At 33.0% G+C, this 17,335-nt stretch overlaps 3 protein-coding genes across 3 annotated transcripts in view; all 3 read left to right on the top strand.

Annotated features, from left to right (window-relative positions):
- Positions 1-17,335, top strand: part of LOC136779621 (leucine-rich repeat-containing protein let-4) — a 1,178,420-nt gene that overhangs the window by 100,814 nt on the left and 1,060,271 nt on the right. The gene's annotated exons all lie outside the window — the stretch shown is intronic.
- Positions 2,341-3,554, top strand: LOC136772389 (uncharacterized). The gene is made up of 3 exons (XM_066725339.1): positions 2,341-2,743; positions 2,836-3,174; positions 3,349-3,554. The coding sequence occupies exons 1-3, from the start codon at positions 2,341-2,343 to the stop codon at positions 3,552-3,554; spliced, it is 948 nt and encodes a 315-aa protein (XP_066581436.1).
- LOC136772380 (uncharacterized protein PF3D7_1120000-like) lies at positions 3,601-4,632 on the top strand. Its single transcript, XM_066725328.1, has one exon. It carries the CDS (start codon positions 3,601-3,603, stop codon positions 4,630-4,632), a length of 1,032 nt encoding a protein of 343 aa, XP_066581425.1.

Genomic DNA, 17,335 nt, shown 5'->3' with positions numbered 1-17,335 from the left:
TGCGCTCCGAAAACATCCAAGCGGTGCTTCAAAGGGTGGACGAGAATCCGCAAATATGTATCGCTCGACTTTCAGCGGAGTGCGGAATCAGTGCCACTACCGTACGACGCATTTTGCGTAAACACGGTTATCATCCCTATCATTTGCAGCGGGTACATCAATTGTTGCCCAGAGACTATCTGCCGAGAGTTTGCTTCTGCGAAGGTAAGATGATCGCCAAAGTTTTAGCCTAAGCTTAAATTTCAACATAAATTCATATTATTTTTATCCTTTTATTGTTTGTCAATTAGGATTTCTGGCCCAATACAGGCGCGATAATCGCTTCACCCAGCGAATTCTGTGGTCGGATGAGTCGACTTTTACACCCAATGGTGTATTTAATAGTAGAAACTCGATTCATTGGGCTACAGAAAACCCCCATGGTATGAGGATCGGCGCCTTCCAGTATAAGTGGAGTATCAATGTTTGGGCGGGGCTGATAGGAGACAAAGTTGTAAGTTTAATCTATGTATGTTTGAAGCATTAAATTATCACAATATTAAATTTGCAATTACAAATATAATAAATCTTTTGTATTGTTTCGTAGATCGGACCAATATTCTTTCCGAGCAGACTCGATGGACACGCTTATGCAACGTTTATTGAGGAGATCCTACCGCTGCTGCTGGAAGACTTGCCTCTCGACATTCGGCAAGAAATTATCTTTCAGCACGACGGAGCTCCTGCGCACTACCATGTGCTAGCACGCATGCGGTTGGACCAGCAATTTCTGGACAGGTGGATCGGCAGGGGTGGGCCTATCAATTGGCCAGCACGATCACCAGATTTAAATCCACTAGACTTCTTTTTGTGGGGGCACATAAAGAATCTAGTGGAACATCGACGCGAGGGTACAGAACCGGAGGTACGTGAAGTAATAGTTGCGGCCTTCAGCACACTCACGTCGGACATAGTGCATCGTGCAACCCAGGATATTTGCCGAAGAGCCCAGCGCTTCATTGAAGTAAGAGGGAGAAACTTTGAGCAATTGCCGCGTTAAACTATGATAGTGGATTAGGCCTGCCGGGGATACCACTTCAAAAAAAAAACGCGCCTAGCTATCTACCGCAAGGTGGTGCGGAAAAGATGGCAAATATGAAATGATTTAATTAAAAATAATTCAGTATATTCGTTTATTAGCAGCACTGCTGAATGAGTACGACTTTGGGCTGTGTTGATAAAAAGCATAATAAATGAGCGTGTGTATGAGAGAGCAAGAGAAAGAAGTGAGAAGTACATTGTTTCTCTCTCTCTCCTTTTTCCAGTTCTGTCTCTTTAAGAGGCAAATGAATTCAGCGGGGGAAAGAAGGGCAATAGGAGTGACAGAGGGAGGGTAACAGCGATTCATTTATTCGTCTTGTTCTCCCTCTCTGTCTAATCAACCAATCATATACCGATTGTCCGCCATCGCGATTTTAGACTCATTTTCGCCTGATCCACTTTATCTGGCGGTCCCTGTATATGTGATTTTTTATCTTTTTCCTCATAGTAACATTACTGCTGTGTGTAATTAATGAATTGTCTATTATGAATTTAAAAAATGCGTTTTATAAAACAACGTTTAACAATACCAATTTATAATTTAGACTATAAACCATTAAAGAACAACGTAGACATGGTGCTTTATTACCAAATACAATACGTGGAATTATTTGTGAACCATCAAATTGTGGTAAAACTAATGTTTTATTAAGTTTAATAGAAAGTCCAAATGGTTTAAGATTTGAAAATATTTATGTATATTCTAAATCTCTACAACAACCTAAATATAAGTATTTAGAAGAGGTTTTGTCAACAATCAATAATATTGGTTATTTTACATATTCGAATAATACCGATGTTATATCGATAAATGATGCATTACCAAACTCTATTTTTATATTAGATGATATAGCATGTAATAAACAAAATCTTGTGAAAGAATATTTTTCTATGGGTAGGCATTCTAATATTGATAGTTTTTATCTGTGTCAAACATATGCAAAAATACCAAAACATTTAATTCGTGATAATGCAAATTTTTTAATTTTAATCAAACAAGATGGAACAAATTTAAAACATATATATAACGATCATGTAAATACAGACATCTCTTATGAAACATTTTTAAAATTATGTAATCATTGTTGGCGAAATAATTACAACTTTTTGGTAATAGATAAGGATAGTTCAAGTGTTGAAGGACGCTATCGTAAAAATTTTGATCAGTTCTGGGTGTTATAATAGTGGAGATATTTGATTTGAAAATAAGTTGATTTCGTGTACGCGTGTACATTACATTGTTCGGTAAAAAAAAAAATCATGGATTCTACCAATAAAAAAGTTTTAGCTAAAATTGCTAAAGCAAGCCGAGTGATTAAAAAAAAATATAAGGACTTAAAAATGGGAGTAGCAGATGCTGAAAAATCTGTTGAAGATGCATATAAACCCATAGTTGAACCATTCAAGAAGTTAGTTCATAATTCATTACAAGTGAAAAAAGAAAAGATTAAAAATGAAGAATACGATGATGAAGAAGAAGATATGCAAAATACATTTAAAGTGGATAAAAAGAAAGGAAAAAAAGAAGAGGAAAAAAATGGGGAGGAAAGTTTGGAAAATGTGTCAGATAAATCTCTTGCAGAAAAATCAAACCAATCGATGTTAGTTGATGATCCGGAAGTTTTTTCGATACTGATAATAGTATTGGAAATTTATCCTTTGAGTATATTCAAAAATTTTATAATAATAAAAATGTTGACGTTGATCGTACATATGGAGTGTATATGGATCCTATTTCGAATCAATTAATGTTAGGAAATGTATTATTTAATACCGATGAAAATGATGATATTATTATTGGTGAAAATAAATATCCTGGTACACGTGGGCTTCACGAGCTTATTTTCATGAAACAACCGAACGAATACACTAAGGATGATGAGAAAAATTATAAAAAAATATTATTAAAAACTAATGCATATCGGCGAAATAGGTCATCTGAAGATCAAATTAAAGGTAGTAGAGGCAGTAAGTATAAAAATATTATTTCTAATTTAATAACGAAAAAATCCGCAACAAAATCAACAACATCTAAAACATTATCTGGTTTATCTGAAAATCAATCAAGAACAAGAGTAGCTAAAACATTACCAAGTTTGTCTGAAAGTCATTCAAGAGTAAAAGCATCTTCTTTTTTGGAAAATTCTACAAAACAGTTAAATACAAGACCAAGATCACAATCATTTTCGGGGGGGGGGGGGGGGGGGGGATTTCAATCATCCTTATATAAACAAAAAAATTATTTATCTTGTGATGATGATGATGAAGATGATGACAACGATCAAAATCAATTGATACCATCTAAAATGTTATTAAATAATCATGTAAAAGATTATGTTTACTGGGACAATCCAAATGAACTTGTCGATAGATTGAAATTATTAATAGCATCAAAAAACGCTGGTCATACTAATCATGATAATGAAATCATATCTATTATTGAAGAAATGCGCGAGGATGGTGTCATTCCTTAAAACATTATATTCTTGAAAAATTTTGCCAGTGTTTGTTCATAACTCAATGAAGCAACGTTTTATAGAAGTAGTGAGAATGTCTATTAATAAGTTTGGTGGTACTAGTGATAGTAGTAGATATAAAGATCATTTACAGTATAAAAGAAAAAGAGAAATATCAATGAATTTCAATTATTCAGAACGTTCTTTCGACGCTCAAAATAAAAAAATTATTAATGTATTCAATCCAGAGGATATTAATGATGCTGTTACTTTAAAATATTTATATAATCTAATTTCGGAAAACAATGATAAAATTTATCAACATATTCATGAGAATACACTTTCAAAGATTAATGAAAAAGATGTTGATCTTCGTAAACATATACAAAGTGAATTACAAGATCTTAATACTAAAATATTATCACAACTTAATAGCAAGATCACAAATGTTGAAAAAATTTATTCGCTAATTGAAGGAAAATTCAAAGATCTTCGCCATCACATATTAACTGAAATAAGAAATCTTTCTGATGAAATAAATATACATAACGAGACGAATGATATCAAGTTGAATAAAGTAAAGAATGATATTTTAACATATTCAAACGAAGAATTGACTAAATTAAGTAATTCCTTTAAAGATTTAAGAACAATAGTTAATTTAGAGATAAATAATTTTGAAAAAACAATAAAATCCTTAGAGATGAAAATTGATGAGAAAGCGAAAGTATTGACTGAGGAAGAAGTTAATGAAAAAATAAATGCACTTGTGAAAGAATTTAATGAGAAACTAAAAGATATTAATAAACCATTGAAAACACAATTACTACAAGAAAATCAGTCTTTCTCTGAAACAGGAATAACTTCAGGATCAATTCCACTAAAAGTTATACCTAATCCAAAAGAAGTATTGAATAAACAAATTGATCATTTAAAATCAATCTCAAACACGCAAAATAATGAAAATAAACAATTGAAAAATCAATTAAGATTGGAAAATCATCAACCTTTCTTTGGAACAGGAATAATGACTTCAGGATCAATTCCACTAAAAAAAATTATACCTGACGCAAAAAACAATGAAAAAGGAGAATAGATAACGTGAGTAAATTTAAAAGGATTTTTGTTTTTTTAAGAAGAATAATAATGAAAAGAGTTTTGATTAAACAACAACAACAACAATAATAATATCTACAATGAGTAAGGAGAAAGCTCAACTAGTAAAAGAACTTCATAGATCGGCAAGAAAAAATTTTCCACGACGTCGAGTAATAATAAAGGGATATGATGATTTATGGCAAGCAGACTTAGTTGATATGCGAGCTTACACTCATCAAAATAAGGGTAATCAATATATTTTGGTTGTTATTGATACTTTTTCAACTTTTCCAAAATATGCATGGGCAGAACCGATAAAAAAAACAGGAAATGAAGTGACTAAAGCATTTGGTAAAATTATGAAAAGTAGAAAACCAAAAAATTTACAGACTGACGATGGTAAAGTGTTTTATAACAAAACATTTCAAGATCTCATGAAGAAACATACAATCAATCATTATTCAACATATAGTATTATGAAAGCAAGTATTGTCGAACGCTTTAATCGAACTTTAAAAAAGGATATGTGGAAATTATTTACAATGAATGGAAGCTATAAATTGATAAATATTCTTCTAACAATAATTAACGACTATAATAGAAGAAAACATCATACTACTGGCATGAAACCTATTAATATTAATGCAAAAAATTCAACATATTTATTGAATACAATGTATAGTAATATAAAAATTGCTGCTCCAGGAAAATTTAAAGTTGGTGATTTTGTGCGTTTAAGTAAATATAAGATGTTATTTGAGAAAGGATATACACCAAATTGGACTACTGAAGTGTTTAAAGTAAAAGTTATTCAAAAAACTAATCCAGTTAGTTATCTGTTGCAAGATTTGAGTAATAATGATATTAAAGGAGCATTTTATGAGCAAGAATTGTCAGAAGTTAAAGATAAAAATGTATATCTTGTGGAGAAAATATTGCGTAAAAAGGGAAATAAAGTTTTTGTAAAATAGTTAGGTTTTGATAAATCACATAATTCATGGATAGATAAAGATAATGTATTGTAAACAATTATAAAATAAAAAATATTTTATTACTTAAATATATATATTTAAGTTTTATTTTCAAACTACTTTTTCTCCTATTCTTTTCCTTTCTTTCATTAACCACAACGATTGTGATATATATCTAAAACGTTGGAGTGGGGAGTATAGAGTATAAAGACATGAAGTAACACTTTCTACCCCAAAAAAACACTTTCGTGTAAAAAAAAGACGGCAAGTAATTGGAAGTGATTCCACTGAACAAAATAATCTATAAGACCAAACATTTTTTAAACTCAAATGTTACTTTAAAAATTTTTAGGTAAATATATTTCCACACATCAAACATCAATACTTTAAAATAAAAAATAATACATTAAAAACGAAATATTGCAGAAAAAGAATTTTAGACAAAATATCTGAAAAAATACTTTACAGTTAAATATTTCAGAAAAGGAAGTAGTTCTTCTGGTTGCTTAATAAATATATCTGGCAACATAAAGCATGAAGATCAAATAAATTAGGCAAGTAAGTCAATCAATCGGCAACATAAAGTATTGAGATCACATAAATTCAGGCAAGTAAATGAATGAATAATTAATTATTATATAATTTTTGTATACGTACACAGTGGGAAGTTGAATCGTGTGTGAGATTCAGCTATAGCGTAGTACAGCAAATTTCATGTTAAAATACAGAGTGAAGTTAGCCGAACCACAGACGATTCTATTTCTCACTGTGCATGGACATTACGGGCCCGGCAAGTAACTTTTTGTTCCTTTTGTTTTCAAAAATTTAACTTTTGTTAAGGTGAAAAAATAGACTTGCCTAATATTTGGATTACACTACTTTTTTTAATTGGATAATTTTACTATATTATTTATGCTAAATGGTTTATGTACTTGCCGCCTTTTTTTACAGGCGACGTCTGTTTTTTGTGGGATTTCATAACGTTTGGAAGGGTATAATATTTAAAAAATTAAATAATTCTTTTAATTTTTCTACAGAATTTAAAGAAAATTTCCACACTTCTCATTTTTTGAAACAGCAGCGCTTAACTAATAAAATAATATATATTAATATTGAAAAAATATCACATTCAACACATTGAATTTATTGATATTTGTAATGCATTCTGCATAAATGAACTTCATAAATAATGCCCCGGCTACTTGTTTAATGTTTTCAGTTTCACTATAATAAAAGTTTGATTAATTTTTCATAATCAATAAACATACTTTCAACATATAAAAATAATTAAGTAAAATGTATGTTTTAATTAATTTACACTTTCTGTTTATCAACATTAGACTTTTACCACCATCTAACCTTGCCAGACTTCACTATTTTCATCAACTACTTGAGTCGATACTGGGGCAAGACTGGATAAGCAATTCGCAAAGCTTTGAATAAGCTACAATCAAGTATATATTCAAAGCTGACAATGTCGTTTTGCATACCACGTTTCTTTTTAGCACCAATTACTATGACATTTATGCTGCTAATTCTTGACAAAGGTGATATAGGAGATACATTGACGAGTCGTCCTTATAACATTTCCCGTGCCAGAGTCCTCAAATGTTCGTTTCGCTAATTTCTATACACTGTTGAAACTGGTCGGATTTCTGGTGCTGCAAAATGGAGTGGAAACCATTAATTTTTGGACTGACTTTCAATTGAGAGTAACCGTGCATTTTTTCATCCATACCAATGACCAGTATACTGACTTTGGCCTAGAATACGAGCATACAGGTAACAGAGGAAAACAATCAAGTTATTAACTCAATTTGACACAATTTCATCCAATGAGTCTCATCCTTAAATTATGGCTGAGCAATGGATGACGTTTTTCTGAATATTGGCTTATTCTTACTTTGCCAATCTTTCAATGCTTGCATCTTTGCCTGTTTCTAGTACCAGAATGCAGGTGTGAAAGGCCCAATTTTTGATTCAACTCCAATAGTCAGTATGTGTGCGATCCTTCCTCCTTGGATTTTTAATTCAATTGTACCAAATGTATTTAAGTCAAAGCACAAGTATTACTATTTGCTATAATACACTTGCACAGTGACTGTAAAATACTAAATGATAACATCTGAGTAAACCTAAATTCAAATTTATCATTTAAAAATCTCAATTCTTCAAAGAAAATAATATTTTAAGAAATATGAATCATTCCATTTGTTAATCAACATTTGACTTTTCACCAACATCTGACTTTGCGAAAATTCAGTAACTCCATCAGCTGCTTAAGGTGATACAGGGGCATGACTGGACAAGCAATTCACAAAGCTTTGAATAAGCTACAATTAAGCATATATTCAAAGCTGACAATGTCGTTTTGCATACCACGTTTCTTTTTAGCACCAATTACTATGACATTTATGCTGCTAATTCTTGATAAAGGTGATAAAGGAGATACATTGGCGAGTAATCCTTATAATATTTCCCGGCCAGAGTCCTCAAATGTTCGTTTCGCTAATTTCTATACACTGTTGAAACTGGCCGGACTTCTGGTGCTGCAAAATGGAGTAGAAACCATTAATTTTTGGAGTGACTTTCAATTGAGAGTAACTGTGCATTTTTTCATCAATACCAATGACCAGTATACTGCCATTGGCCTAGAATACGAGTATATAGGTAACAGAGGAAAACAATCAATTTATTAACTCAATTTTACAGAATTTAATCCAATGAATCTCATCTTTAAAATATGGCTGAGCAATGGATGACGTTTTTCTGAATATTGGCTTATATTTACTTTGCCAATCTTTCCATGCTTTCATCTTTGCCTGTTTCAAGTACCAGAATACAGGAGTGAAAAGCCCAATTGTTGATTCAACTCCAATAGTCAGTATGTGAGCGAACCTTCTTCCTTGGATCTTTAATTCTATTCTACCAAATGTATTTAAGTCAAAGCACAAGTATTACTATTAGCTATAATACACTTGCACAGTGACTGTAAAATACTAAATGATAACATCTGAGTAAACCTAAAATCAAATTCATCATTTAAATATCTCAAATCTTCAAAGAAAATAATATTTTAAAGGAACATTAATCATACAATTTATTAATCAACATTTGACTTCTTACCAACATCTGACTTTGCGAAACTTCAATAACTCCATCAGCTGCTTGAGGTGATACAGGGGCATAACTGGACAAGCAATTCGCAAAGCTTCGAATAAGCTACTATTAAGCATATATTCAAAGCTGACATTGTCTTTTTGCATACCACGTTTCTTTTTGGCACCAATCATTGTTACATTTATGCTGGTAACTGTTGACAAAGGTGGCATGGGAGATACACTGGCGAGTCGTCCTTATAACATTTCCCGTGCCAGAGTCCTCAAATGTTCGTTTCGCTAATTTCTATACACTGTTGAAACTGGTCGGATTTCTGGTGCTGCAAAATGGAGTGGAAACCATTAATTTTTGGACTGACTTTCAATTGAGAGTAACCGTGCATTTTTTCATCCATACCAATGACCAGTATACTGACTTTGGCCTAGAATACGAGCATACAGGTAACAGAGGAAAACAATCAAGTTATTAACTCAATTTGACACAATTTCATCCAATGAGTCTCATCCTTAAATTATGGCTGAGCAATGGATGACGTTTTTCTGAATATTGGCTTATTCTTACTTTGCCAATCTTTCAATGCTTGCATCTTTGCCTGTTTCTAGTACCAGAATGCAGGTGTGAAAGGCCCAATTTTTGATTCAACTCCAATAGTCAGTATGTGTGCGATCCTTCCTCCTTGGATTTTTAATTCAATTGTACCAAATGTATTTAAGTCAAAGCACAAGTATTACTATTTGCTATAATACACTTGCACAGTGACTGTAAAATACTAAATGATAACATCTGAGTAAACCTAAATTCAAATTTATCATTTAAAAATCTCAATTCTTCAAAGAAAATAATATTTTAAGAAATATGAATCATTCCATTTGTTAATCAACATTTGACTTTTCACCAACATCTGACTTTGCGAAAATTCAGTAACTCCATCAGCTGCTTAAGGTGATACAGGGGCATGACTGGACAAGCAATTCACAAAGCTTTGAATAAGCTACAATTAAGCATATATTCAAAGCTGACAATGTCGTTTTGCATACCACGTTTCTTTTTAGCACCAATTACTATGACATTTATGCTGCTAATTCTTGATAAAGGTGATAAAGGAGATACATTGGCGAGTAATCCTTATAATATTTCCCGGCCAGAGTCCTCAAATGTTCGTTTCGCTAATTTCTATACACTGTTGAAACTGGCCGGACTTCTGGTGCTGCAAAATGGAGTAGAAACCATTAATTTTTGGAGTGACTTTCAATTGAGAGTAACTGTGCATTTTTTCATCAATACCAATGACCAGTATACTGCCATTGGCCTAGAATACGAGTATATAGGTAACAGAGGAAAACAATCAATTTATTAACTCAATTTTACAGAATTTAATCCAATGAATCTCATCTTTAAAATATGGCTGAGCAATGGATGACGTTTTTCTGAATATTGGCTTATATTTACTTTGCCAATCTTTCCATGCTTTCATCTTTGCCTGTTTCAAGTACCAGAATACAGGAGTGAAAAGCCCAATTGTTGATTCAACTCCAATAGTCAGTATGTGAGCGAACCTTCTTCCTTGGATCTTTAATTCTATTCTACCAAATGTATTTAAGTCAAAGCACAAGTATTACTATTAGCTATAATACACTTGCACAGTGACTGTAAAATACTAAATGATAACATCTGAGTAAACCTAAAATCAAATTCATCATTTAAATATCTCAAATCTTCAAAGAAAATAATATTTTAAAGGAACATTAATCATACAATTTATTAATCAACATTTGACTTCTTACCAACATCTGACTTTGCGAAACTTCAATAACTCCATCAGCTGCTTGAGGTGATACAGGGGCATAACTGGACAAGCAATTCGCAAAGCTTCGAATAAGCTACTATTAAGCATATATTCAAAGCTGACATTGTCTTTTTGCATACCACGTTTCTTTTTGGCACCAATCATTGTTACATTTATGCTGGTAACTGTTGACAAAGGTGGCATGGGAGATACACTGGCGAGTCGTCCTTATAATATTTCATGTGCCAGAGTCCTCAGATGTTCGTTTCGCTAATTTCTATACACTGTTGAAACTGGTCGGATTTCTGGTCCTGCTAAATGTAGTGGAAACCATTAATTTTTGGACTGACTTTCAATTGAGAGTAACCGTGCATTTTTTCATCCATACCAATGACCAGTATACTGACTTTGGCCTAGAATACGAGCATACAGGTAACAGAGGAAAACAATCAAGTTATTAACTCAATTTTACAGAATTTCATCCAATGAATCTCATCTTTAAAATATGACTTAGCATTGGATGACGTTTTTCTGAATATTGGCTTATTCTTACTTTGCCAATCTCTCAATGCTTTCATCCTTGCCTGTTTCAAATACCAGAATGCAGGAATGAAAAGCCCAATGTTTGATTCAACTCCAATAGTCAGTATGTGAGCGAACCTTCTTCCTTGGATTTTTATCTCTATTGTACCAAATGTATTTAAGTCAAAGTACAAGTATTACTATTTGCTATAATACACTTGCACAGTGACTGTAAAATACTAAATGATAACACTATGAGTAAGCCTGAAATCAAATTCATCATTTAACAATCTTAATCTTCAAAGAAAATAAATATTTGAAGGAACATGAAACATCTCAGTTACTTACCAGTATTTGATTTTGCTCCATCTCCATTTTCTTTATTGCTGGTTGACCAAACATCTGTAATATTTGGTTGTCTTCGCATTTTTTGTAAACATCTACTATCGTATAATTTGTTCAAATCCAAATACTGGTCAACTTGTATTTTACATAAATGAAGATTTTTTGGAATGTTTCACATTTTTCAAATAAGCATTGCCATAATTTAATCTGAAATGTTTGTTCGTATATATATATATATATATATACATATGATATAACCTATCGTGTAGTTACAATCATTATCAGTTTAAAGAAAACAAAAAGCAAAACATGCATTTGATTAATGATTTCAATACCTGAAAGTTTAGCATATGATTACTTCAAAGAAAATAAATATTTGAAGCAACATGAAGCATCTCAGTTACTTACCAGTTTTTGATTTTATCCCATCTCCATTTTTTTTATTGCTTGTTGACCTAACTTCTGTAATATTTGGTTGTCTTCGCATCTTTTGTAAACATCTACTATCGTATAATTTGTTCAAATCCAAATATTGGTCAACTTGTATTTTACGTAAATGAAGATTCTTTGGAATGTTTCATATCTTTCAAATAAGCATTGCCATAATTTAATCTGAAATATTTGTTCGTATATATATGATATAACCTATCGGATAGTTACAATCAATATCAGTTTAAAGAAAACAAAAAGCAAAACATGCATTTGATTAATGATTTCAATACCTGAAAGTTTAGCATGTGATTATTAAATACCTTAACAATTTCTTTCAATTAATATCCTCCTGATAATGACCGATGCACATTAATGTTGAAAGTATACTTTTCATAGGCACAGAGTTGTAAATATTAATCTTATTTAATCCAGTCAGCTCTATCCTCATCAATGAAAATGAAAATGATCTGTTTTGATTTAATCTGAAAAAGAAAGACCACAAAGTACCACAAAGTATACTACATCCTGAATTGTAAAATATAATGTTATACTTATCTAATTCGCGAATCCTTCAGTCACTGTTAATTGAATTTATTTGTGATTGTGGAATTTTAACAGATGCAATATCGCAACACGATGAATAACCTCACTGCATTAAATAAAAATAACCTACATTATAATTTACACAGTTCAATATAGCCACCGAATTAATTATCGATTATATCGATTTTAATTGACAGTTCAAAAACATATATAGTTTAGTCTTTGAGTATATTATGTTGGAAGCGTTGTGAAAATGACGTCATTCTTTTTAGCGACCAACTTTAGCCCGAGACATACTACATACATCCTGACAGGAGAAGAAGATTATGAAGGAAAATTTTAATTTTCGATATCTATATAGCTAACAGAGTATGAGATCTCTGGATTGCGTGAACCGATTTTGATGTTCTTAGTCGCAAATGAAAGCTTTTTCAAAACCATTTTAAAAAAAGCTTTACTTAAATAATGGCAATGGATTATTCGCGGAAAAAAATCGGTTTGAAAATTGGGACGCCCCAACTAGCTGTATAAGAGAGTAGTTCCTCGACGGCGGTATAGGCATGACTTTTTCTACTTTTATGTACTTGCCGTCGAGATACTACCGTGTCTCTTGATTAATCATGTTAGAGACGATTTATGTACTTGCCGTTCTTCCTTTACAAGCGAAGCTTGTTTTTTGTGGGATTTAAAATACAAGGTATTGAGGATGTTTTCTATAGCTTTCAAATAGGTCTATGAAGAAATTAATATCTTTATTATTAAAAAAAGTTATGACATTTAGTAAAACATTATCACTTGAACTTCTTCAATATTACATAGAAATCACGAATATTAGAAAACAAGTCTTAACGGGATCCCTCAAGCCCTCTGTAGCCAATATTACGGAACGAATAACGAGAGAGAATTGTCCAGCGCTATTTTTCAACCGATTTCAATGTTTTTGGGCTTTTTGGAATCGTTAGGACTCGCACTTTGTCATAAATAAAGCCGTATTTTCCAAAAAACGTAAAAAAAATAAAATTGTTTAAAAATTCGCATTAATATTATTTAAACGCAAAACAAATGGAAAAATCGAGCTTCTTTATGACGAGGTGCCAGACCTAACGATTCCAACAAGCCCAAAAACATTGAAATCGGTTGAGAAATAGAGCCGTACCATTGTCCCGCGTTTCTGAGGTGGACGAAATGCAAAAATTTTTAGGAAGGAAGCTAGGCTTCCTCCCCTCTCGCGGCTCACGCTAACGTGTTCCCCCACTCCAGGATCGAAACTTACTGCGAAGCTTTCCTCATATTTACGCTAATCCCCTATCTGTAGCTATGCACATGTAAATACCGCTAAAATAATGTTGAGAACATTTCATTTCGCCGATATAATGAAATTGCTAATAATGCAATTATCATTTTGAAATAAAATTGTAGAAAAGGAGATTTCGTAATGCTTGAAATATAGGGCATACGGCGAAACGCGGGACAGTGGTACAGTCGCATTTTTCAACAGATTTTGATGAGACTAGTAAAAATTAAAGCCATTCTTCATGTAGATTATCCTAAAGAGCTCGCATTTTCGATAAAGCTTATAGTTTCTCAGCTATGAACGTTTGAAGTTGCACGGCGCACAAATACATATTTCTTCTCTCGCGTAGATCAGCTGTTGCGCACGTCCATCTTCAATCGTTCATAACTGGAAAACTATAGGCTTTATCGAAAATGCGAGCTCTTTAGGACAATCTACATGAAGAATGGCTTTAGTTATGACTAGTCTCATCAAATTCTATTGAGAAGTACGCCTGTACCATTGTCCCGCGTTTTGCCGGAATTTCAGGTCTTCAAGCGTCACTGACTCGTTCATTCTGCTATTTATTCCGAGCAAAGTAAAAATGCACCAACAACTAGGGTAGCATCATTGAATAGAGCGTGAAAAGGGGAGACGCTTTTATATTTTCATAATTTTGCAACGCTTCTTTTGGTCATTATAATGCAAACTGTAACAAGATGCGTACTCGAAGTAAATAAAGTTGGCTTCCCCTTTCCCCTCTGCAGCTTGTTGCCTTGTCCAGCGTATGTAAACCAGCATAGTAGGCCTACATACATACGGGTGCGACTGTGTTAGTGACTCGTGGAGTGTACTGTAAACAAACACACATAGCGTTTACCATGTATGTACGTGGGCCTTATTTTCAATCGCGAAATTGCCCTTCTAAATTTATTGCATTGCACCTTCTATGACAAGCTTCATAAGATTAAGAAATACTCATAGCAGCATGTACATTATCGAGAGCTTCTAATGTAATTTCTCAATGTGCAATCGTACTTTTATTTGTTCCGAAATAAATAGCAGAATGAACGAGTCAGTGACGCTTGAAGACCTGAAATTACGGCAAAACCCGGCACAATGGTACAGGCGTATTTCTCAATAGAATTTCACGAGACTAGTCATAACTAAAGCCATTCTTCATGTAGATTGTCCTAAAGAGCTCGAATTTTCGATAAAGCTTATAGTTTTCCAGTTATGAGCGATTGAAGATGGACATGCGCAACAGCTAATCTAAGCGAGAGAGGAAATATGTATTTGTGCGCCGTGCAACTTCAATCGTTCATAGCTAAAAAACTATAAGCTTTATCGAAAATGCGAGCTCTTTAGGACAATCTACATGAAGAATGGCTTTAATTATTACTAGTCTCATCAAATTCTTTTTAAAAATACGACTGTACCAATGTCCCGCGTTTCGCCGTATGCCCTATATTTGAAGCATTACGAAATCTCCTTTTCTACAATTTTATTTCAAAATGATAATTGCATTTTTAGCAATTTCATTATATCGGCGAAATGAAATGTTCTCAACATTACTTTGGCAGTATTTATATATGTATAGCTACAGTTAGGGGAATAGCGTAAATATGAGAGGAAAGCTTCGCAGTAAGGTTCGATGCTAGAGTGGGGGAACACGTTAGCGTGCGCCGCGAGAGGGGAGGAAGCCTAGCTTCCTTCCTAAAAATTTTTGCATTTCGTCCACCTCAGAAACGCGGGACAATGGTACGGCTCTATTTCTCAACCGATTTCAATGTTTTTGGGCTTGTTGAAAACGTTAGGTCTGGCACCTCGTCATAAAGAAGCCCGAATTTTCAATTTGTATTGCGTTTAAATATTATTAATGCAAATTTTTAAACAATTTTATTTTTTTTACGTTTTTTGGAAAATACAGCTTCATTTATGACACGGTGCGAATCCTAACGATTCCAAGAAGCCAAAAAACATTAAAATCGGTCGAAAAATAGCGCTAGACAATTCTCTCTCGTTTTTCGTTCCGTAATGTTGGGTACAGAGGGCTTGAGGGATCCCGTTAACGGGATCCCTCACGCGTGCTTTACCGACAGTACAAGTCAATAAACATTTCGTTTAATAAAAGTAAAATGCGAAGCAAATTGCAAAAACGGGCTTCTTTATGACAAGGTGCCAATTCTAACGAGTCAATCGAGCTTAAAAAACTCAAATCGAATGAAGAATAACGCTGTACCACTGTCCCGCGCTCTTGAAGTGGAAATAACCAATAGTAACCTCTCTTCAAGAACGCGGCACAATGGTACAGCCTTATATTTCAACTAATTTGAGTGTATTTAAGTTCGTTTGATTCGTTAGGACTGGCACATTGTCCAACAAATGCCCGATTGTTCAATTTGCTTCGCATTGGACTTTTATTAAACGAATTGTTTATTGACTTGAACTGTCGATAAAGTAGGCGTGAGGGATCCGGTTAAAGGAAAAATTCGAGATTTGGACGAGGAATGATAGATACTCACTTTAATATATACAATTTTTAGGAATACAATTTTAAAACTTGAAAGATTTGTCGATTTTCACTTTACTGTATTTAGACTTTTGATTGGTAGTGTATACTGTATTCTATATTATAAAATCAATCATAATACTTATCTAATTTTTTGACTCTTTTATAGAATTTTATTTATATGCATATATTATTTTATAGGATGTATAATATTCATTTTCAAAAGAACTTATTGTAATTGGACTTAGTATTTTGATATATAATTCTGCTTTTTCGTGTCAAAATAAATAACATTATTACAATTAACAGTAATCGCTAGATTAACCATATTGATAATATCAATTTTTTTACAGCTCCCGTCGAGCTGCATCAATGCAGGCTTTGCCGTTGGTTGTATTCGGAAAATTCAGCGCTTTCTAAGCGCTAACTAAAATATATGACACGATTGGTTATCTCAGGGATTTTGCTGCAACGCTTAGTCAGCGCTGAATGACCCTAATCACAACCATTAACATTAAATAACAACCAACTTTAGGGCGAAGACACCTGCCAGATATTGAAGAAGAATTGATGAAGAAACTTTTCATTTTTTGACATTACGGAAAAAAGTGATGCCCATTTCAGCACATGGTTATTCCACACGTCCCGATTCGACACGTCCGATTCGATACGTTCCCACTGTGTTGATATTTTGTATCGACTAAATGGATCAACAGTGTCGACTAAATGTGTACACAGTATTTCGAAATTTACCTTTAACAAAAAAATGACTAATTTTCGCAAATGCTACTTTTAAAACAGCTGAGAGTTGCAACGTTTCGGAAGAGATATGTCGAATACTGCGTGTCGAATCGGGACCATCCCTACGGAGAAACAAAGAAATGATATATCGGGAAGGCACGATCTATGTCCTACGTTTATGGTCTTATTTGAAAGCCCTAACTCTAGCGATTATTGCCATGTAGAGCAATATAAAGATAAAAATATGTGTGGTTAACAAATAAATGCTAATAATTCCGATAATTACTTACAATCCACACATTCGCTCTATTATGATTTAGGGAAAACGAAACGATAAAACAACAGTAATACGCGATTAATTACGAAAAATCTATTTTCCTACGTAAATTACTCAAAAATGCGAAAATCGGAATAGTTGGATGCCAGATCCTCTTAGACCAATTTCCTACGAGACTA

The sequence above is a fragment of the Prorops nasuta genome, unplaced genomic scaffold (assembly GCF_024137725.1).
Source record: "Prorops nasuta isolate Cenicafe-Biocafe unplaced genomic scaffold, Cenicafe_Pnas_1.2 PNAS00001, whole genome shotgun sequence".
Classification (NCBI taxonomy): Eukaryota; Metazoa; Arthropoda; class Insecta; order Hymenoptera; family Bethylidae; genus Prorops; species Prorops nasuta.
This window is presented reverse-complemented; position numbering and strand designations above follow the sequence as displayed.

Excerpts from the sequence above, each read along its gene's own strand:
- LOC136772389 (XM_066725339.1), top strand. The coding sequence starts at position 2,341 with ATGGATTCTACCAATAAAAAAGTTTTAGCTAAAATTGCTAAAGCAAGC. Across the intron at positions 2,744-2,835 it reads ATTGGAAATTTATCCTTTGA|GAAATGTATTATTTAATACC; the intron begins GTATATTCAAAA and ends AATTAATGTTAG. Across the intron at positions 3,175-3,348 it reads AGTAGCTAAAACATTACCAA|ATGATGACAACGATCAAAAT; the intron begins GTTTGTCTGAAA and ends ATGATGATGAAG.
- LOC136772380 (XM_066725328.1), top strand. The coding sequence starts at position 3,601 with ATGAAGCAACGTTTTATAGAAGTAGTGAGAATGTCTATTAATAAGTTT.